Raw genomic sequence first — 22,552 nt, forward strand, 5'->3', positions numbered from 1 at the left:
CAATTATCCATTGGTGCACACAGCTGATGTAATCGCCATTGGAAATGTAACAGGACACTCTGGAGCAACTGCACATGAGCGTACGGTTGCTATGCTCAGTGCCAAACCGACTACATGTATATATTGTCTGCCATTCCCAGCACTGGGCTGTGGAGTACTGGAACTGGGTTCACTTTTCAAATGAACATGAGTGACCTCCTTAATGTTTATATGACTGCTACTGAAGAGATAAACGCTATCGACAGCTTTACTTTGAGAAGAAATTCTGGATGAATTGGTTTTGGCCGTGTGTGTTAGCAGACACTTCAATCAGCTGGATGGTTTCCTAAGTGAAACCAAGTTAAGCATATTCTCTACTTTTGCACGTTTTGCTTATAGCTCTGTGTACATATTTACACACCCCTGGCCAAATGACACCTTCTGTGGATTTTCTAAGTGAGAAGAAATGATCACATTCTCAATAACACTAACATACACCGAACAATCACTGGATTAGGAACACCTACCTTGGATCTACACTCCTTGTCAATTTTATCAGCTCCGCTGTCTACACAAGAGCACTTTGTTGTTCTTCAATAGTCTGGACCCACCCCTCAGAGCAGTAAACGTCTTAACTTTGGATTTAGCATATCAAAATGAATTAGCCCAAGTTTGTGCACACTTTTGCATAGGTCTCTACACGGGGGAGATAGAGAGATACTTAAGGACGCATCCGTTTGCCTCTGGCAACCTTGCGGTTCCCTCCATGTTAAAGGAATAAGCTAAATTGGATGGAACGTTGTCATCTGCAATCATGATTCTTTCCATTGTGTCTGCTCTCGATCACAAAAAAATGAAGATTAAAAAATGCAATTTGGGCAGAGCCCTTGATTTATCAAAGAGTGCTTGAAAGCGAGGCACAGCAACTTAACTCAAGGTCCGAGCGCATTGTATCGGCGATGGTTCAATATGCACTCCAGGCCAGACATGAGGCCCTACGTCCTCGTTTAAAGGAGCTTAGCGGGGAAAGAGGATGGAGCATGTTGGACTCCAAACAACCCAATAACAAAAAAATAAATAAATATAATAATGATAAAGCCGTATTAATAATAATAAAAACCCCAACATGTTCTCTGAACAGATGAATCGATTTATGAATGGTTACAAGATTTAAAGAAAGGAGGAGGCTTGGGCCAATGCAGGGGTTGATACTCAATATTTATTCTAATATTTAGACCACGTTCACCAAATATGATTACTTTTTACAACAAGAAATAATATTTACAGACTACAAAAGAATAAACCCTTACAAGTGCTGAACATGTCTGTGAAACATGTGTTAGTAGGAACTACGGTTTGTTGCGTTGGCATCACTCTTTACGTCCACCACGAAATAGGCAGGGTATTATTATTATTATTATTAATACTAATATGATTATTTATTATTTAATTTGATATTTGTAATGACTTTTTCCGCAGTTCACTGCTGCAGTTCATGTGTTTCCATTCAAGTGGAATTCCAGTTGTTGTTGTTTTTTTCCTCAACAGAAACACTTATTCGGAGTTGCTTGAAGTCAGAATCGCTCAGTTGTGGTGATAGGAACCAGACGTCCGATGGGTTTAAGAACGTCCTCATAGAAATTAATTGAATAAATGGTCACGAATTGGATACCAGACCCTGGTTTATGGTAGTTCTGAGTGTGTGTGTTTACATGGTGGAGGGGTACATACAATTTAGGGTGTTGTGTGGCAAAAGAGTCCCCAAAGAAATCTTGTCATATTCGGATGCACCGTTTCACACTTAACAACATTATATATCACTGCTCCCTCCTGAAGTAAAAGACCTTCAAACTTTGAATTTTGGATTCCTAATGGAAACTGGCCAAGTCCTCGTGGTCACCGCCCTGCAAATGTTACATAGTGCAATTTCTGCAGTACTGAGCCCAGATTAGCAAGGACAGTGGCTTTTATTCTCCCTATTACAGGTCAGTAAATCATCACTATGATTTTGGTGATTTTAAGGTAAAAATACTATGTTGCTTTGATGTAGGGTGACCAGAACTGAGATGGTGAAAAAGAGGACACGGGGTTGGGGGGTTGGGGGGTGCCGTTGCATGAACATATGTGTGCTTTTAGGTCTACAGTCAGACCGTCCAATAAGAAGATTTTAGTCTCCTTCACAACGCCCCCTTCTCACTCAAGCGAACCAATCGGAGTAGGGGAGGGCGGGACTAGTTTGTGAACGAAACGCTTCTCGAAGTTCTATGTAAGCTCTAGAAAAACAAAATCCCGGACATTTTTTTAAGTCTAAAAAAGAGGACATGTCCGGGTAAAAGAGGACGTCTGGTCACACTATTTAATGCGACCATAACTCTGTGGCATTTATCAGCCAATTAACACAATGACACAACAGATTTTCAACATATGCAAAAAAAAGGGCACAAATATGTGAGAGAAAAATCTCATAAAGCTTGTAGGTTTACTGTTCATGTTGATAGTAAATAAAATGGCTTGTTTTGCGTTGCAGAAATTATGCCGCCTAGTTCCCACCACCACTGTAAAGAAATGTACTGTACAACAGTGCACAATTTCACTTTACACCCAACTACTCCGAATGATTCTCTTTACATTTGAACAATTTAGGATTCGTCAGAAAACCCAAATTAATCTGGTGCAATTCCGAGAGCTTTCGGTTGAATATTCGCTCCTTTGGTTTTCAGCAGCATGTTTAGTGGACAGCCCCGGCTCTCTCTCTATATATAATTTTTCTTCTCTTTTTCTATTTATCTGTATTCCCTCTTTCTTTTTACTCGTTTGCTTTTTTCTTCCTCTCCTTACTCTCTTTTTGGTTTCCGCCACACAGCTCACAGACAAAACATGGCGGAAGAACAACAAAACAAAGCTGAAATGGAGAAACAAAGACAAAACAAGATATTGATTGGAAAAAGCTCATTGGTATTTTTTTTTAGATTCTGCAAAATAAAAGTCCTGCCCGTGAAACAAATGCCTCGGCTGTTGTAGTTGTAGGAATAGTGTGAACCGTGTGTAATTTGTGTAGACTTAAATATGGTTTAGATTGCAGTTAGAATCGTATCATTTTAGATAACTGAACTCGACTAGCCTCTGTCGCGCTTACTTTCTGGACACTCCGTATATTTCAAGTCTCTGTTGTTTAGAACACTGTAAACGGGGGTGTTTTCCAGAACATTCTTGGACATTCAGCCTCGCAATACATGACGACACAAGTACGATACAATTTGTTGTCTCTCTGACTTTCCCCTGGCTTTATAAAAGTCGCGGATGAGTCTCTGGGGTTCTGTCTTGCAGGATTCATATGTCGCTTGACTTGTACATGTCCGAGAGCAGCCGTGTGATCGGGACGTTGCCGATGGTCTTTTTGAAGAACACCTCTTCGATGGTGGACGGAGTGACGGAGCGCAGCGCGGGAAGAAGCAGCAGAAGCTTCCCGAAGCGACACGGCTGAGTGGGATACCTGAAATAAACCAAACAGCCTCCGTCAGAAACATTCTCACCTCTGGAGCTAATACAGTTACTTCTGAATTACAGCGAAACCGCATTTCCTTCTCTTTTCACACTTTCGTTTTACATTTTGACGAAGGTTAGATCACGGGACTCAAAGGAATTCATAGGCATTTCTAACGTCTTTGCTGCAGTAACAGCTTCTCTAGTATTTACACAGCATTTCTCTGAGGGTCCGCCATTTTGGATTGATTCATTCTTGGTCACTAAAACCATTCCAATTTAAAGGTACTAGGAAGTTCTCCAATATTCCACTGAACAAAGTTTCACTTCTTCACAGCCAAATGCTTGCGGGCTTTTATACCGCTGAACCCTGAACAACATGAACATGAATCAGACTGACTTCCAGTAACGGTCTGTACATGTGAGTGTGTATCTGTAAGAATGAGAGTTCCGTCAAAACCGATCATGACCACCTCTTTTCTACACTGACTGTCCATTCTCTTAATTTCACTCTCCACAGGAGCACGTTGTAGTTCTCCGATTACACACAGGAGTCTACCTGTTGTTCTGTATACATTTTTTGCCCCTTTCGTCTTGTTTTTGAATGGCCAGGACCCACACAGAGCAGGTGGTGGATCATACTCAGCGCTGAAGTGACACTTATTTACAGCACTGAAGTTAGTGAGTGTTGTGGTGGAAGGAATGGATCAGACACAGCAGTGTTGCTTGAGCATTTAAAGCCCTCAGTGTCACTGCTGGACTGAGAATAGTCCACCAACCAAAGACTTCCACCTGACAGCGTCCTGTGTCCACCGATTAAGGACTAGAGGTCGACCAACACAAACTGTGCAGCAGCCGATCACTTAGTGTCTCTGACTTTACACCTAAGACCAAAAAAGTAGGTGTGTCTAATAGATTGGACAGTAAGTGGACACCATGGTTAAAAGCTCCAGCAGCACTGCTGTGTCTGATCCGTTTGTACCAGCACAGCACACATTAACGCATCACCACCACCACATCAGTGTCACTGCATACTGAGAATGATCCACCACCTAAATCATACCTGCTGTGTGGTGGTCCTCTACGGGTCCTGAACATTGAAGAGCAGGCTGAAAGGCGAACAATGTATACAGAGCAACAGATGGACTACAGTTTGTAATTATAGAGCTACAGACTGCTCCTGTCTGGTCAATGGCGCTGAGAGAATGGACAGTGAGTGTAGAACATATACATTAAAATCACATATGATAGGGTTTGTTTTCGTGAAAATCACACAAAACCATTGAACAATGTTGAATACGTGAATCGGCAGATCCTCTTATCTAGGACAGCTAACAACTGAACACTGTTGCCCATGTAATGTAGCATTCAGAGTCTTGCCCAGGGACACTTATATGACAGCATGTTGTTCTCACCTAAGTGGGAGTCCTTATTCTTTTTAGTAGTAGTGTTTCCCGCTATGCTGTAAGAGTGTATTAAGTGAATTAAACTCTAGGCATTTAGCTATACTTGTGTAAGGGTTTGGTGGCTTTGGTGTGCAGTCAGTAGGAGTGTTGACGTTGGGTTTAATACCTGGTGTGAATGTAGCTGTTGAGGGTGAGCTGGGCTTCGTCCTGAAGGGCTGCGATGGCACTTGCATTCCGAAAACTTCTCAGCTCTGAGCCACTGTGCGTTGGAACTGTGTAGCGAAGGAAACAAGGACCCGTTCATCCATTAGTTTATTCATTGATTTATGAATTTCTTTGTTCCTTCATTGATTTATTCAGGGTTTTTGAACAAGCTCAGACCACAACACTTACTCAAAGCCTGGGGAAAGTCAACTACAGGTATAATAATGAAAGTGTTAATGCCGTTGTCTGTCTGTAGTTTTTTTTTTCTTAATGTAATTATTTAAAAGGCAATAATTGAAGTTGTGGCTACACTTTATGTGACCCTCTCAAAACACAGATGCATTTAGGTGGTGATGATTGTGGTGTCTCACCTGCTTTAAAGGTGACTATACATTTGAGGCAGGCGAACTCTGTGGCGTCCAGCCGGAGCTGCCGGAAACGTGTCACCACCTCCTGCAGCGCCTGGATCTCTGCCATCAGCTTATTGAGCCTCTGCGACTCTGTGTTCTCTGCCGTCATCCCTGCAGCAAACACAAACATCCAGGAACATGGTGAGGACTCATGCTAACATTTTAAATCACAATTACAATGCAAGAAAAAAAAAAGCATTAGGAATGTTGTTTACGTTTTAGGGATGAAATTATATGCTCAGGAACATTTGCACAAGATCTTAGGTTTACAGCCCCTACCTGAAACAGCCAACAGAGTGTTTGAGTCCACAGGAATGGCCCACTGTGCGATGCCCAGTACAAACAGCTCCCTCCAGGCCTCCTCTAATAGGATCAACTGCAAATACGGATTACGGCTCTCATTAGCACTGAGATCGATTCTCCCCAAAACCTACATTCACTGGGTTCACTTCACTTAACACAACACCCATTCAGCCACATTTATTAAAACCAGTCATGAATGAAAACAGATTGGGTTATTAAAGGGGATTTCTACTCGTGTTGCAAATATGAAATATTCAGAATATAAACAAAGTCATTCCAAACGGTTTAATGTTTCTTCTTGTGTAGAGAAATGTACACAATTGTCCACAGTGGTGGGGACTGAAACCAAACATCCAAAGTGTCTGTCTTCTAAAGCTTTACCACAGAAAGTCAACGCAAGAAATGGCTTTGAACTTATATTTGTTTAACCTTTTTATGACTGTTTCAGGTTTTTACCATTACAAACAGTACAGAAACACAGATGTAGGTGTAGACAGTTTCACTAGTCGTTCTGAATCAGTATGAATCCCTTGTAGAAAAACGCCTGGCTCCTGAATGCCTTTGTTTACAAAATTTCGAATGCTGACGTCGGGAGAGCAAGCATGCGGCCGCTTACACCCCAGACTAGCACAGATGTTTTGTAACTGGACTCATACCTGGTCAGGTAAGGGCAGCGTGGAGAAAGCAGGGACACTCTTGGCCCATTTTATGCTCATGAAGAGGAGCCGTGCCGCTGATTCACAAACCGATTCTGTAGCCACTTCGTACAAATACAGAGGAGCACCACTCACTTCATGAGGATACTGTGATAAGAAAATAAAGGGCAAAAGTGTTGGAACTTATGGGTCATCCCTTCCATACCCCTAACATTTTCTTAGTGTTCTATATATAGAGCTCCACCTCTACTGATTCACTACTCACTGTCACCCCTTATAACATTGTAAGACTTCGTCTACCTCACTCTGTAGATCTGTAGATAATGTAGATGTAGATTGTAGATGTAATGTAGATTAAGAAACCAATTTAAACTAATTTAATTCTCCACATTTTACTTCTATTAAGCTACATACTTTTTACAAGAGCTTACTGTAAATTTTTAAAAATGGATGTCAGCTCCCAGAATTCATAGCAAACTACAGCAGCTGTTGTATGTTTTAAATGGGACTGTTTCAATTAGAGGGTAACAGCATACAAGACGTGAAATACACTTTGAAAAGGGGGTACAGAACAGGTATGTCATTGTTAATAAAGGTACAACAGTGGTTTTAAAGTCCTGTTGTTTTCCTGAATTATATTCTCCTTTCATATTATTAAAAAAACACACACACACACACAAACACACAAAACATAAGCCTTGGTGATTACACTGGGCATGTACATCAACTTTAAAATCTACAGTTATTATGGGATATGGTATAATTATGTTCCCTAATTCAAAGCACTGATTATGTACACCTTGAGTGTACCACTACAGTGACAGCTTTTCTTGTATGAATGTACATGCATTAAGAATAGCTTATATAATTATTGCCTATAACTGTGTTTGGACTCACTTTAGGGGTGGGCTGGGCGAGTCCCACCATGCTCTGCGGTCTCTCGGGTGTGCTGGTGACTGTGCTGATCTCCAGGCTGTGAGTGTCCAGCTGGCTGACCGTGCTGAAGAACGGCGGGCCCGGGATGGAGGCGGAAGGGAACGGGGCGCTGGAGCCGCTCACGTCCTTGTGGCCCCTGAAGTAGAGTGCCACCTGCTTGCGGATGGTGGAAGTCCTCGGGCCGCGCTCGTGCTGCACAGCTGGAGGAGGAGGGCGAGGAGGACAGATTACAGTTAAACACAGGGTCACAGCAGGGGGGGGGGGGGGCACATGAAGTTTACCAAGAGGGGAGCCACACCAGGAGAATATCGCTCACAAATGTTATTAGATACAGCTGCATTTACATACTCCTAGCACTCGTTTGGTTATATAGATATCTCATGGTTGATATAGAATACAGCTAACCAACAGAATATTAATATTATTAGGGGTAACAGGGATAGTTATTTTAAGTCTGGACACCATTGGAAGCCAATATTTAATGTTGTAATATTAAGTGACTATGAATGATAACACTCTCCACAAAGGGGGGGGGGGGGCATTCGGTTTAGGGATTTTGCAAATCGTGCGCAATTTCTGTTTGTTTGCACTGTTTAACGTGTTAAAAACCTAAAATCTTAACTGTAGCTTAATAGTTTGCCCTAAGTTTTCCCCTAAGACCCCGGATTCACCCCATTGTGCGTTCACATACATGAAAGGTGTGAACCCAAACTTTTGCACACGAGCGTTTAGTTTGGTTGCGCCTGTTTCCATAACGACAGTAAATGTATTCATTTGCTGTTGTTATAAAAATGATGTTAATTAATAAAAGTGGAAAATCAACGAACGACCAAAAGAATAATAAAGTGATTCTGCGAGTCCAGAGCAGACGAGGGTTTCCTTCTGTTTTATTTGTCACTGAAGGCCACAACTGAGAGCAACCGTCTTTTTCGGCTTTAAAATTTAACCGACATCCACAGAACAGCTGTGTAATGACTATGTAATTATCTGTAAACCGTTGGGATTGTAATAGAATACGATCTGAGAGCAGATCGTTTTTATTTAAATTTGTTTTATGAACAAATCGTTTTTATTTTCATTATCGGAATTAACTACGTATTTGGGGATATTTGATGAAGAAGAAGAAACACTGACATTTCAAAACAATCAACAACTTTAAAATAATGTGAATACTGAGTTCAGCGTGTAATTAAAGAAATCATTATTATATTTTAAAAGTTTACAAACTTACTGTTACTTTTCGGTCCGACTGTAAGTGAAAAAGCTATAGGAATAGATTCAGACAAAATGGTCCAAATGAGAAATGGAATTCGATCTTTTTTACTGCAGAATAATAGTGACGTTTACGTGGAGACTCTAGTCCTCCGCATAAAAAGACAAAAATTATCAATGACAAAAGTCCCACCGTTAAATTCACACTCGCCGCAATGTATTGTGGGTAAATGCGTGTTACCTCAAGCTGAGGTAACTCCAAACCTAAGAAAGTAAGCTGTCTTAAAATGATGTAACTTGCTTTCAGTGTAGGTCAGGACCCAGAGAGTTCATTTTAGAGTGAATTCAACACAGAATTTATCGCCCTCAGAAGCACAAAACAAGACTCACCGTCTTTATTCATATTCACTTCCAGACACTTCTTCAAGCGACACGCGCGACACTGATTCCTGTGAGTTTTGTCCACAGGACATCCGCCCTGAGAGAGAGAGAGAGAGAGAGAGAGAGAGAGAGAGAGAGAGAGTGAGCAGGTATTGCTTCAGTAATGACCGCCATTGACTCGCTCCCCCGCCGCTCGGTCAATAGTCTCATCTCCGCCTCCCTCTCAGAGCCGCCGGTGTTAGATTGGATTACACCTGTTACACTACACGCGCCACGGGAGGAGGCGCGCGCTCCCCGTAATCTTTCAATTACAGCTGGAATCTGAGCCCGGGGAGAGACGCGGTAAAACCGTATCAACCCCGCATTAACGCCGCAGAGTGGACAGTCACCTGAGTGCCGGACTTGCAGACGTAGGTTCGGTTCCTTCGGATGCTCCTCTTGAAGAAACCCGAGCAGCCATCGCACGCGTACACGCCGTAGTGCTTCCCCGAGCTCCGGTCTCCACACACTTTACACGGGATATCCAGAATTCGACCTTAAAGACACAGACACACACACACACTGTTTATTAAGTTTGTTTAAATACCGCAGGGCTGCCCCTTTCACGCTTTGGTGGTGAACTTTTTAAAATAGAGGCCAGAGTTATATACACAGTCAGAAAAGAGGTCTTCCATAAGTTCTAAATATTCTTCTCATTTTCAGACCTGCTTTTAAAAATACATTCCCTCGACCATCCACCGACCCCCGTGACCGTTTAACACTTTCTTAGAGTGTGGAACCACACCATCTCAAAAACCATGTATCCATTAAACTGATAAATAAACAACAATGAGTGCATGGTGTTGAACAGAGGCAGACTGTACAGTGAAGTATAGAATTAATACTTATATTGTAGAATAAAATTGAACACTAGAGCTGGGTCTAACGTTGTAGAGTGTAGAACATAATGGTGTTTAGTGCAGAACGGAGATATGACAGTGCAGTGTAGAAAGGAACTCGATATACAGATCAGAATTAAATGAGGAGTATAGAATTGGGTGAACGATATAGAATTGTGTACAGTGCAGAACACAATGAGGGTGTATAGCTCTGAATAAAATTAACAGTATAGAATTGAGTGAGCAGTACTGAGTGTGGAGTATTGAACAGTACTGAATGTGTCAAATAGAACTGGATGTGCTTATTCAGGCCTAATATAATGTATAATACATAATGTGTGTCTAAATATTTAGACTTGGGGTTATAGACAGACTAATAATGTGATGCAAAAAAGGCCAAATGAGAGTCGTACATATGTGTTAATATGACACTGCGTCAGAAATAATCCGCTGAAACTGTCGGAGCTTTGAGCCCAAACTTTTTGGAGCGAAAGCGGTGTGACGTCACGTCACTGGTTAAGTCTGAGTAATTGTCCGGTCTCGGCTGTGTCCAGTTCCTGCAGGTCTTGAACTTTGACTGACTCTATTTGTGGCCATAGCGCGCGCGCACACACACACACGCGCAGTCTTAACAGGTGTGTGTCTGTGGGAATGCGCGCGCACGGTAAAACAATGTCGGCCGGGCGCGCGCACAATGGCCACATTAGGGAAAGTGTTAACTTAATGATTTCCCCCCATTGAGCCTCGTCTGACTGGACCGATCTGGACAAGCTGCCAGTCCCCCCCCCACCTACTCACTCACACACACCCCATGTACAAGACCCCCCCACCACCACCCCCAAACCCCAGTACACACACACACACACACACAGGGCTCATAATGAAGCTGGACAGCTGCTTTCTTGGCCGCATGTATAGCCGCGCGGATTAGGGAGTGACACGGCGGAGAGCAGAATGCACCAGAGCCTCCAATGAAGTGTATGCAAATGAGGCCGGAGTAAATGAAATTTGTGATTTTCCTTTTTTTTTCCTTCCTCTCTCTCTCTCTCACTCTCTCTCTCTCTCTCTCTCTCTCTCTCTCTCTCTCTCTCTCTCTCTCTCTCTCTCTCTCCCTGCGTTCTCTCTTACTCTCTTTCCCCCACCCTCACATCTATCTATCTATCTATCTATCTATCTATCTATGCCCCCCCCCCAGTCTAATGAAACTTTGTTGCCCCCCCCCCCGCCCCTTTCTGAGACTAAATCCGTTAATGGCGCTATATTTGCATGTAGATGGGGGAGTGGTGCGTGTAATTACTGACATATGTCCACCTGCTCATTGATTTGTCAGTGACCCGTCAAAAACGGTAGCATGGGAATTCGGATATAGCTGCAAGCGCGCGAACAATGGGAGCGGTGGCGGGTGTCAAACTCCAGCCAAACGACAGCTCGTTCAAAACCACTTTGGCACCGTGTTAACGCTGGCGACTTCTCGTCGTTTGCGAGATGAAAAAAAAGTAAAATTCCGCAAGTAATTTAATTGCGACTATTACGACGTTTTACGCCAAATGATTCAGGCACCTTATCTCGCGGCTTAGAGTTGTTGATTTAGTCTTTTTATTACAGCATTAAATTTGTTTGTAGGTAAAAGTTTGGGCAGCTCTTGTTAAAACAGACGAACTGTGTGCCCAAGTGTTGTGTGCTCCATCTGCTAGGAAAAAAACATGTACGCCGTTTTGTTTGCAATTTTTAGCTCCAAATATCAAATACTCTGGAAAAATAATCAAACACATATCAACATAAACCATAACCACCCAATGCCATTTTAAGAAGGGAAGACGACTGTGTGATTGATGAAACTGTGAAGACACTTGACACATAGCTTAAAACAATTCAGCTTCTAAAAATGTATTTATTTTATTGATGCAATAAAGTCAAACACTAAAACAGTATCGAAATATTTTTTGAATTAAAAATGTTTTGTGTTGCTCTGGGTAATGAAGTTTGATTTCAGTATCCCACGCGCACCTGCTTTTAATGAAGAGTGCTGATTAGTAAAGAGCTAAACAAACACACTGGGGTAGGAAATTACTGACTGTATTAATTCATTTTATATTGCCAAAACGTCTACGTCTACAATGAAGTAATGTATGCTATAGAGCTGTACGTATTTTACGCCTTGTTTTTTTACTTGGGTTATTTTTTAAATTTGTATTTCTTTAATATTTCCAACGAGCGCTGGAGAATAAAATAAAAACCAGCAGATTGTTTCAGGCAAAAGTGGAAAATCCGAACAAATGTAAATGCAATTATAAACGCTTAAATGTAAGCACGTGAATTTAATCCAATAAGCAAATGAGGTTCCAGTAAAATTCCATCCAGTTTTCCATATGAGGTTGAAAGAAATGTTTTAATGTTAAAATCCATAGCGACAATCTCGAGGCTTGTGTCAGATTGAGAATTACTAATTGTGAATAATGTACAATAATCTCGTAGGCCGTCATAAAAATGCTTTAATTTATTTGTGGCAAAAATAGGAGGGATTAATGTGTGTGTGTGTGTGTGTGTGTGTGTGTGTGTGTGTGCGTGTGTGCGCGCGCGCGCGTTCTGTGTGTGTTAGCATTTAACAGTTATTCATGTACAGTAATTCTGGGCCTCGCTGAAGCTTCAAGTTTACCGTGCGGTTTATTTTTAAATTTTACATAAAATATTAAGCATTAAAAATATATGTACAATGACGTCACTTGTTTTTTTGTCAGCCAAGTCTAAAAAGTTATGACATTGCTCCCTCAGTACTTAAATTAGATTAAAAACATACAAAGAAAGAAAGAAAGAGGAGTATACTGATCAGACAGTTGTCACTTGTCATTTTTGGTCCACGTGTTAAATTGTCCGTTAATTGTCATTCAGTGTTTATGACGCAATTATAAAGACCTACCCTTTACATATAAATAGCTAAATATTACAACACTACCACCGGTGTATCTACATAAAGAGTTAATAAATACCTTAAATAGTTTATTTATGGTTTATATGTAGGTTGTAAACACTAGTATGCCGTTTACAACAGAAAGGGCATCGGGGACCTGTTGCTCGACACACTCTCAGATCGTGTTGATAACTTTTCTGTCAGTCAGTATTACACCTGTCAGCGTCATCAGATACACACTCATCAGACACAACAGATCACCGCTGCGCTTTTTCGTGTGGGTGTTTAACAGCCGTATTATGATGTTTATGTTTTCCAGACATCTAGATCTCTTAATAATAAAGCGTATCAATAAGCTGCATATTTCATATTAAGACACCGTCCCAAAACATACATAAAGTACTGAGAAAGGTACCCATTGAAAAGTGGAATTTCACAGCCCGTGAACAGAGATGTGATATTACTCTGGGTTTAAAGTCCACTCTGAGCACATCTCCACGGTGGGCGTCCCATTCCCCCAGCAGCGCTCGCACTAACCGCTTATTATGGAACCCATGGCATATTTCATTTATGTGTTTCATTGGAATAATCAAGGCCCAACGCACTAAGACGCACTGTGACTCCCAGGACCACCCAATATATGGGTTTAAATACATTTTAAAAATAATAATGGGCATGAAATAAGGTTCAAATGTAGAATACCGTTCATTAATAAGGACACGAGACTAATGGTAATGCATCAAAATACAACCAAATATGTAGCTTTTGTTTTTAGACGTAAGGTGAAATATGTATCATTTTACGAAAAAGTTAGTATCAAATTCAACCGCTGATTTTATTTCCTTCCAAAATTCAACACTCAAATTAACTTATCAAACTTAGCTAAACTTCCAGAAACTGCAGTCAAAGAGTAGCATTCAAATCCGCTGCTTTTCTACGTGAAATAATCTTACATTCATTCAAAACAGAAAACAAAAATAGGCGACTCTTTGTGGATTTGCGTGTTGTTTTCTCAAATAATGCCCTAGCCCTGTGGATGCGCGCAAATGTTTTCTCACTGCTTTGCCATTTAGAGAAAACATCAGAGAAAACACAGAGTAAAAAGTACGGACTGACACTGATCTAGAAAAGAGTTCCACTGTTAAAATCATTTGAGTTTGAACATTTCAGTGAGTGCTTAAAGTATTAGAGCATATTACACGATGATGCTCTTAATGGAGACCTAACCGAGCAGGTGCAGCTGTCAAGATCATCTCAGTCCATAAAGTCTCACAGAATATGCATATAGAACATTTTTCATAATAAATGCAAAAAAAAATAAAATAAAATGACAACGATTATGTAAGTCATGGCCATTGCTCATGCCACAGAGTGACATAGGAACTTATCTTCAAATATAGGGTACGCCCCAGAATCAGAGCAGCTGTTGTTTATCAAATGAAATTAAATAATAATATATTTTAGTTTGTATTTATATAATTTACATTTAATTGTATATGTATATGTACGAACACTGTAAACAAATGTCGTTCCTCTACAGTCCAGAGTCCATACAGTTTTGCCATAACATGATCCTTATTGCCCGGACTAATCTTGTTAAATGTGTACGCTATACTTAATCATATAAAAAACGTCGTGTGCAAAAGGTTGGTCACAACTAATCAAACTGATATGTTTTTGTTACATTTTCTCTACAGAAAAAAACGCGTATGTCGTGCTTATGGGGAAAATCATAAATTGTGGCAAGTTTAAAAGTTGTGTCACCTGGAATATTCAGCATCAACCGAGAGACGCGTAGAAACCGATGCAGGCAAATAACTGCAAACAACAGATGATCAGAAAACGCCACTTTTTTTTACAAGTTTGTCTCCTAGCGAAAGTTTCTTAATTTTTAAACGTGTCGTTTGACCAGGAGGGTTTCACAAACTTTTGCACAGAAACTAGACACGCTACTACAGCGTACGCTGCTTCACACTTACTGGATTTGACGTTTAAAATATCCAAACAGCCACTTGTTGAGCTCGCGGCTTTGCTCATCTTGGGCTTGTCGTCCAGTCTCGCCGAGAAGAGAAGAACTCTTTTAAAGCCAGAAGTCAATTAAAAACTTAATGAGTGAAAACGGACTTGTCCGGTGTTTAAAGCGTGCGCCACGTCCAGAGCTGCTGTCTCCTGGGTTTTAAGAATCCAGATTAGCTGAAGTTCCGCTCTGGTGTGGTGTGTCCACTCCTGTCCAGTACACGCGCGCGCGCCCACACACACACACACACACACACACGCACGCACGCACACACACGCGCAAACACACACACGGACAGTGAGTGACCTATACCCAAGTTCTGGCCCGGGGTAAAAGTGGTCCAAACAACAGTGGAAAGAGAACAACTGCAATCAAAAGGAAAAACAAAAAACAAAAAAACAAACCAAAAAAAAAAAAAAAAAAAACCCTGAAGAGCCGAGAAGCGCGCGCGCAGCCCCTAGAGCTTCGCTGACTTTGTGATGTGAGCCGTCAGATTAAAGCCATTCGGGAATATGCATGAGAAGTATTTGAGGAGGAGGAGGAGGAGGAGGAGGAGGAAGAGGAGGAGGAGGAGGAGACCAAACTTCCCTTTTTGTGCCCACTTAGCTTTTTTCCCTGCCTTCTTCTACTCAAAGTTGGCGCATGACGTCACCTGCTGGGCTGGTGGGGTGTGTATTTGTGAGTGTGTGTGTGTGTGTGGGGTGGGGGGTAATGGGGATGGACGAAGTGACGTTTCCAAAGGCTCGCAGAGAGAGAGAGAGAGAGAGAGAGAGAGAGAGAGAGAGAGAGAGAGAGAGAGAGAGAGAGAGAGAGAGATAAATCCACTGCTGCTTGGAGAGAAGGTGGTTTACCAAGACTGTTTAACACAATAACGCTACCCTTTAATTTATATATATATATATATATATATATATATATATATATATATATATATATATATATATATATATATATATATATATATATTATTTAAACGGCACAATATATTTAAATAGTTTTCATTTAATTCAAAGGAAAACAAAATTAAAAAGTAACCGTGACAAAAATCATTTGTCGTTATAGATGTATTCTGCCGTTGCGATTATTTATTTATTTATTTATTTTCCATCTACATGGTTTTTATCCAAGCTAATCATGCTTTATCTGAGTCGTCATATTTCCTATCATTATTATTACAAGTGCTACAACTACTACAATGAATCATCGTCATCATTTCTGTGCGTTTAGCCTAATGATCGTTTGACTTTTAATATGAATTAACGGTAGAGCGCTGCTGTAGTTTGTGTGCGTGGGCGACTCGGAGCGCGCGCACCTGTTGAGCCTCGCGAACTGTGTTCTCTTCTTTTTCACCTCCCTCTCTCTCTCTCTCTCTCTCTCTCTCTTTCGCTCGCTCACTCTCTCTCTCTTTCTCTCGGCCACACTCTCTGACTCTTTCTTACTCTGTCTCAAAATCACAAGCACTCACTGACTTTTTCTTAAGCCCCTCTCCCTCTATTTTACACTCATCTCGTGAATTTTCTAGAATTTTCCCTCAGATCTCCGCCTTTCTTCGTTTCATTTGACTCTTATTTTGTAATAAAATGTTTTTAAGCCACCCTTAACTTTTTTTACTCGGGACTTTTATTTATTTTAATTAGTTTTTTTTGTTTGTTTCCATTGTTTTACGTCGACATGAAAGTGAAAAGATTTATTTTTCTGCTGATCGAGCACCAAATAAAATAAAAAATAAAACCGTGAAAGAAAAATCTGCCCGAAATTTTGCCCAGGACATATTATCTATAATTTGCTCCAATGTGTTAATTTCAGAACAAACATTCTGTTTACACTGAGAAAATCAACAAGACATGTCACTAGAGCGAGGGCGGGGGTCTAGCACGACTGTAAACACTCAGGCCTAGAGTAAGGCCTTCCACCAATCATACAAATCACAGATTCCCACTTCGACCATACTGCATCTTTTCTACCCAGTTTCTCCCGTCTCTTCTCTGTACGGATGGTGATTCCCACGGTGGGCTTGGGCTCGGGGTCTGGGGGTATTGGGACTCGCGCGCTGACCGGAGCCGTGGCGAATTGCGATTAGTCATTCTCATGTCCTCCTTTTAGCACACGCTTTAAAGAAATTAGGAGTTTTGTTGACAGGTGACTGACTGCGTTTATTTGCGTTACACGATGTTGTGTGTCAAGATGGGGGGAGAGAGAGAGAGAGAGAGTGTAAATGTAACATGGGTGTATATATATATATATATATATATATATGAGTGGTTTGGTCAGTTAATTGTTCATTAATAGTAAGCTCTGATTAGACTCAGTGTTTACAAATTAAATTACATTCTTATATCAGATTCATATAATTCTCTCTCTCTCTCTCTCTCTCTCTCTCTCTCTCTCTCTCCCTGTGTGTGTGTGTGTGTGTGTGTTGGGGTGGGGTGGTCTGCTCACAGTAATCTCCTTAACTCACCCTAATCCTGTCATTCAGAGATAGTCTTTACACAAACATAACCAACATCATGGTTGCCCCGGCTGCTTGCTTTCACTTTTTTGTGCTTGTGACTCTCCTCTCAATAACAGTCAATGAAAATCTTTGACAAAGGCCCATCAGATTGTGTATCTAGTTGTTGGTATGCAGCTACTCACATGGTCCTCAAAGTGGAGTGCAGGAGTGTAGTCCAGGCTTCAGTGGAGCGGCCATTGTTGTAACACCCTGCTGAAGGTGCAAAGGGATTAAGCAATGTTTCCATCTGAAAATGATCTGAGAGAAGAAACCAAAGTCTAGTTTGCAACGATCAAAAAATCAACAGTCCAGGTGGTTGGTGTGTGACAAACAGGTGGGACAGTGTTATGAAAAATGAGATATAAACTGCAAACATTTAAGACCTAAGTAAATAAGTAAAAAAATATAATAATAATAATAATAATAACAGTAAAACAACAACAATGGAAAACATGATAAATCAGCAAAACCATCAAGAGACAATCAAGCTCTAGTCTTGCTTCAGATCTGAAACTTATCTATAGTTATTTAAAGGACCTGACATTTCTTTGGGAAAAAAAAAAAACAGAACAGAATGAGAACCGAAGCAAATATGCCATTAGTCATTAAGAGTCGCAAGGTTTGAAACGAAATGTCCTCAAATGCATTACCTGATATTCATGACACAGTTGTACATGAAGGGTACTTTAAAGGTGATGTTCACAATTTTATTCCAATACACATTTTGCAGGCATTGGCTCTGCATCGCTGGCTAAGCCAAGGCTGAGAAACAGCATCTGGAGGTGATGGGGAGGTTTGGATGGTGGAGAGACTTCTGAACATTGAAAAGTACAATAAGAAGTTGAGGATGTTGCCCCATTCCTGTTCCATAGGTGGGTAATTCTGACTTATTTTTGCTGTTACAGTTACATTACTTAAGGGGAACTGACACCAAAAAATTTGGGAGACTGTTTATTGTGCATGAAGTTACTCATACCATAAGTGCTCCAAAACTGAACAGCTCGAGTTACTAATGAGTTTCTGTGATAATTCAAAGAGAGAATATAAACCTGCAGTGTCTTACTCAAAATTTCTATTCCACCTTAAAAGATGCACTAAGTTAATTTATTTAAGGGGGAACAGACTGAAAATACAGGATACATTTGCTAACTTTGCACGTACACACATACTGAACGTGGTACAGAACTAAACAGCTTGAGTTGCTAATGAGTTTCTGTGGAAATTCTGAGTGTAATTCAATACAGTGTTCTCCCTGTGTCTGCGTGGGTTTCCCCCGGGTGCTCCGGTTTCCTCCCACAGTCCAAAAAACACACGTTGGTAGGTGGATTGGTGACTCAAAAGTGTCCGTAGGTGTGAGTGTGTGAGTGAATGTTTGAGTGTGTGTGTTGCCCTGTGAAGGACTGGCGCCCCCTCCAGGGTGTATTCCTGCCTCGCGCCCAATGATTCCAGGTAGGCTCTGGACCCACCGCGACTCTGAACTGGATAAGGGTTACAGATAATGAATGAATGGATGAATAAATCAATACAGACAAATTACACTTCAAACACAAACAAGATACAGTCCGCTTCTTACGAAAACATACAGCTTCACTTTAAAAATATGATGAGCTTCTGAATGAACACTAATGGGAGAGTGGGGGTGTTTCTGGGTAGTTCTCCAGAATGGCTTACATTTTACATTTTAAGGCAAAACTATCCTTAGGCAGAACAGTGTTTTCAGATTTAACACTAGTTTATTAAGGTCAATATTACATACAATTCAGACAAACAAATATAAGTTCACTGGTCATCTTAGCTAGTGAATACAATGGCTGTAAGTTTACTGTAAACATTTTGACCCCTGGATGCTACAACCAACACTGTAAAGTATCTCTACAGTACACGTTTCTGTTCTAAGTAGTTTGTTTGCATCTTGGAAGGTGATCTGTGCAGAACATTTTGAATTCCCCTTTAAGGCCTAAGGGTGATGTTCCCTTTATGAGTAGTCACAAACAACACCAAGAGTCAGGTCATTTTGGATCTCACTAAAGAGTGAGTAATCTCCATCATTATTGTCGTTTAGTTGTCATTCCTCTTGGGATTCCAGACGCCCCCATTCCCCGACTTTCCCAGACCTAGATTTGGATCAACAGACCAAACAAGTGGTAGACACATGCACGTGTGTGGACCCACCTGCACACTGACTGACCGCCTACCCAAGGTTCAGCCACCTCATCCCAAACAAGCCCCTGCTAGCCCACCTCGGCCAGTCTAACTGGCAGGTCGATGGACGTTTTCTGACAAATCTATTTGGGGCAAATTGTCAGTGAGAAACTTCCGCCTGAGCTGGCCCGGACAAAACTGGCTGTTGGACGGACTAAATCCTGCTGCAGGAGGGTCGGGACAATGGGCCGTGAATGTGTTGATGTGCTGGCAGTGGCTTGGGCCTGACAATGGCCGGATTAATTGGTCCCTTGGCTGACTGATTTGAGATGGCTTCACTCGGGTCCTCTCCACGGGGAGCCCCATTGTCCTGCTCCTGATTCCCACTTTTCACAAACTCCAAACAAAAGTCAATTTCTTTCTCAAGGGGGTTTGGGAGAAGAGGAGAAATATCGGGCCCTCGTGTTTCGGCTTTTGGGGAGAGGTGACTCAAAAAGAGGGCTCCCTTTTCTTTTCTTGCGTATTTAAATGGGTGACTTAACTCTCCCTCACTTTTCTCTCGCTCTCTGTCTCTTTCTCATTCTGTGTACTTTCTCTCCCTCTCTCTTTAAGTCACAGTGCTCCTCCTGGTCCTAACTTGCCTGGTCATGTGTATAGAGGACACTGGAGGGGCTTTAGAAGAGAGCCAGTGGCTCAGTATTATGTAGTGGCACCTGTTGAGAAGAGCTGAGCTGAAGAGCCCACTCATTAATATTAAAATATCAGAGATGCCATCATGTTGCAGCGCTGAAATCGGTCTGATGTTGCTCCCCGGGGTCCGTGCTCTCTGCTTTCCAGTCACCCACCCACCTCCAACCTCCCCCACCACCTTCGACATCTCGGCTGCCCTCCTCCTTCTTTCTGCCCTCTCATTATCATTCTCTTCTTTGAAAGGCCTCGTTAACAAATTATGACAGCTGGCTAGAGAAGGCCTGGCCGTTCACACCATTTAGACAAACAGTTTGGGGGCTCAGAATGACCAGACTTCAGTTTTACCCTGACATCCAACTTCATTCTGTTCCCTCGCTACGGCTTCTTGATCTCCTCAGGTGACAGTTCCTGAATGGGCCGGTTCCCGAGAAAATGATGCGCCTGCCAAGAGCTATCCAATCATGTTATGATTATGATAATCCTGATATAATAGCGATATGATGCAGCACCATTCATTTTCAACTAACGCTCTCCTCGTCACCAGCCTAAACCCAACACTTCAGTTACATGAAGCCACCACTTCACTTACAAAAAGCGTGCTGAGAATCACAAGTGAAGCAAATGTTTTCAAGCAGTGAGGCAGAGGAATTTGAAACTGTCCATGTTCAGCACTGTACAGAAGTCAGACGACCCCTCTTCTTTTATATAATTTCAAGTTAATACTGCTATTAAATATAAGTTATTAATTAAGTATTGGGGGAGTATATAAAGATATAAAGAAATTAAATATTAAAAATATTAAAATCATGAGAGCAAATGAGACCTGTAATGTGCTTATTCCTGTTGTTCCACTGTAAGAACATACCTTAACACAATGGGTCTGAAAGGATGTGTAGCCGTGGAGAATATGTTACTGAGATAAAAAAAAAAATCTCCATTTTTGTGGAGTTTTAGTTTGAACACAGCACATCTTTAACATCGTGTGAAAATATGCTCAAAATTACTTGGAATAAAATCTTTCATCTTAAATCTTTTTTTACATAAATACAAAAATTTTACATTAATTCGATTGAATTTTAAGGTTTTTTCCTTGTCCTGTAAAGTTACTATATACATGTTTTAAATTTGGCAGCACAGTGGCACAGCAGGGGTAGCTCTAGAGCAGTCACGCAGCTCCAGTGACCTGGAGGTTGTGGGTTCGAGTCCCGCTCCGGGTGACTGTCTGTGAGGAGTGTGGTGTGTTCTCCCTGTGTCCGTGTGGGTTTCCTCCCACAGTCCAAAAACACACATTGGTAGGTGGATTGGTGACTCAAAAGTGTCCGTATGTGTGAGTGTATGTGTTGCCCTGTGAAGGACTGCTTGCGCCCAGAGATTCCGGGAAGGCTCCGGACCCACCGCGACCCTGAGTTGTATAAATGGTTACAGACAATAAATGAATGAATGTTGATGTTACTGCAACATTTGATACCAGAGATCACACCATTTTATTAGATAGGCTAAAAAAATTGTGACTGGGGTCATAGTCCAGATAGCAAAAAATGTTTAGCAAATAAAAGAAAAAATCCGTCCAAATGTGGCAGATCTGCAGGTTTCTTATGGCCCACATTTGGCCTTGAATAACAGCATTGACTCAGGGTTAGTCTGGCTGCTTAAACTCTGCCACAAATCCAAATTATATGGGCCAGAGTAGCCCATGTCTGACCCACACAACACATGTCCTAACCCAAGTCAAACCTGGCTTGTAATATTTGGCCCATTTCTGGCCCACAAAACCCTCGACTGAGACAAAAATGAGACAGATTTGACCCAAATGTGTTTGCTATTTGGGAGATGTAGCACTGGTATGGTTGAAATCTTATTATATCTTATATCTTCATTATTTATTTATAAATGTAAACAGTGAATGTATGTACTTACAAAGTAAAATATGGTGTACCCCAAGGTACTGTAATAGGACCTCTACTATTCACATTATATTTGCTGCTACAAGGGAATATTGTCAAAAAACATAGCAATAATTTTCACTACTTTGCTGATTTCACACTTGTATATTATCATCTAAACCATGTAATAAACTAAAATTCAAAAAGATGGGGGACTGTGTTAAATAAATATACCATATAACATATAACACCACAGCCAGACTTCTTACACAAGCGAGGAATTCTGACCATATTAATTCCACTATAGGCATGTAACACTATTAATAGCCCAGTCCCTCAGTACTTGACTTAACTTGTTTCATATTATGCACCACATATTGTTCATTAAAAAGAAGCTGTTGAGCTATATCCTTTTATCACTTCCAGGAGCTTGATACATACAATTGCCTGTGCGTATCTCCTTTATTTTTTGTTGACTTTATTTTATTCCTAGTTAATGGGGCAGCATGTTGGCACAGCCACAAAGTTCCAGTGTCTCAGGCACATGGGTTCCATCATCACTTTGGGTGAATT

General features: G+C 41.2%; 1 protein-coding gene across 1 annotated transcript; it reads right to left on the bottom strand.

The window, feature by feature from the left end:
- Positions 1–2,965: 2,965 nt before the first annotated feature.
- nr2e1 (nuclear receptor subfamily 2, group E, member 1) lies at positions 2,966–16,857 on the bottom strand. Its single transcript, XM_066677876.1, has 9 exons — positions 16,713–16,857; positions 9,360–9,505; positions 8,980–9,067; positions 7,339–7,577; positions 6,442–6,588; positions 5,762–5,858; positions 5,444–5,593; positions 5,035–5,140; positions 2,966–3,472 (listed from the first exon to the last, which is right to left on the bottom strand). Exons 1-9 carry the CDS (start codon positions 16,855–16,857, stop codon positions 3,310–3,312), a joined length of 1,281 nt encoding a protein of 426 aa, XP_066533973.1. The 3' UTR covers positions 2,966–3,309.
- Between the last annotated feature and the right edge of the window lie 5,695 nt (positions 16,858–22,552).

Source organism: Hoplias malabaricus, chromosome 7 (genome assembly GCF_029633855.1).
Source record: "Hoplias malabaricus isolate fHopMal1 chromosome 7, fHopMal1.hap1, whole genome shotgun sequence".
Classification (NCBI taxonomy): domain Eukaryota; kingdom Metazoa; phylum Chordata; class Actinopteri; order Characiformes; family Erythrinidae; genus Hoplias; species Hoplias malabaricus.

Bases quoted from the DNA above. Each gene is read 5' to 3' on its own strand.
- nr2e1 (XM_066677876.1), bottom strand. From the start codon at position 16,857: ATGACTAATCGCAATTCGCCACGGCTCCGGTCAGCGCGCGAGTCCCAA. The intron at 9,068-9,359 runs GTGACTGTCCAC...TCTCTCTCTCAG, and splicing joins TCTGCAAGTCCGGCACTCAG to GGCGGATGTCCTGTGGACAA. The intron at 5,594-5,761 runs GTAGGGGCTGTA...TGTTTGCTGCAG, and splicing joins CACTCTGTTGGCTGTTTCAG to GGATGACGGCAGAGAACACA.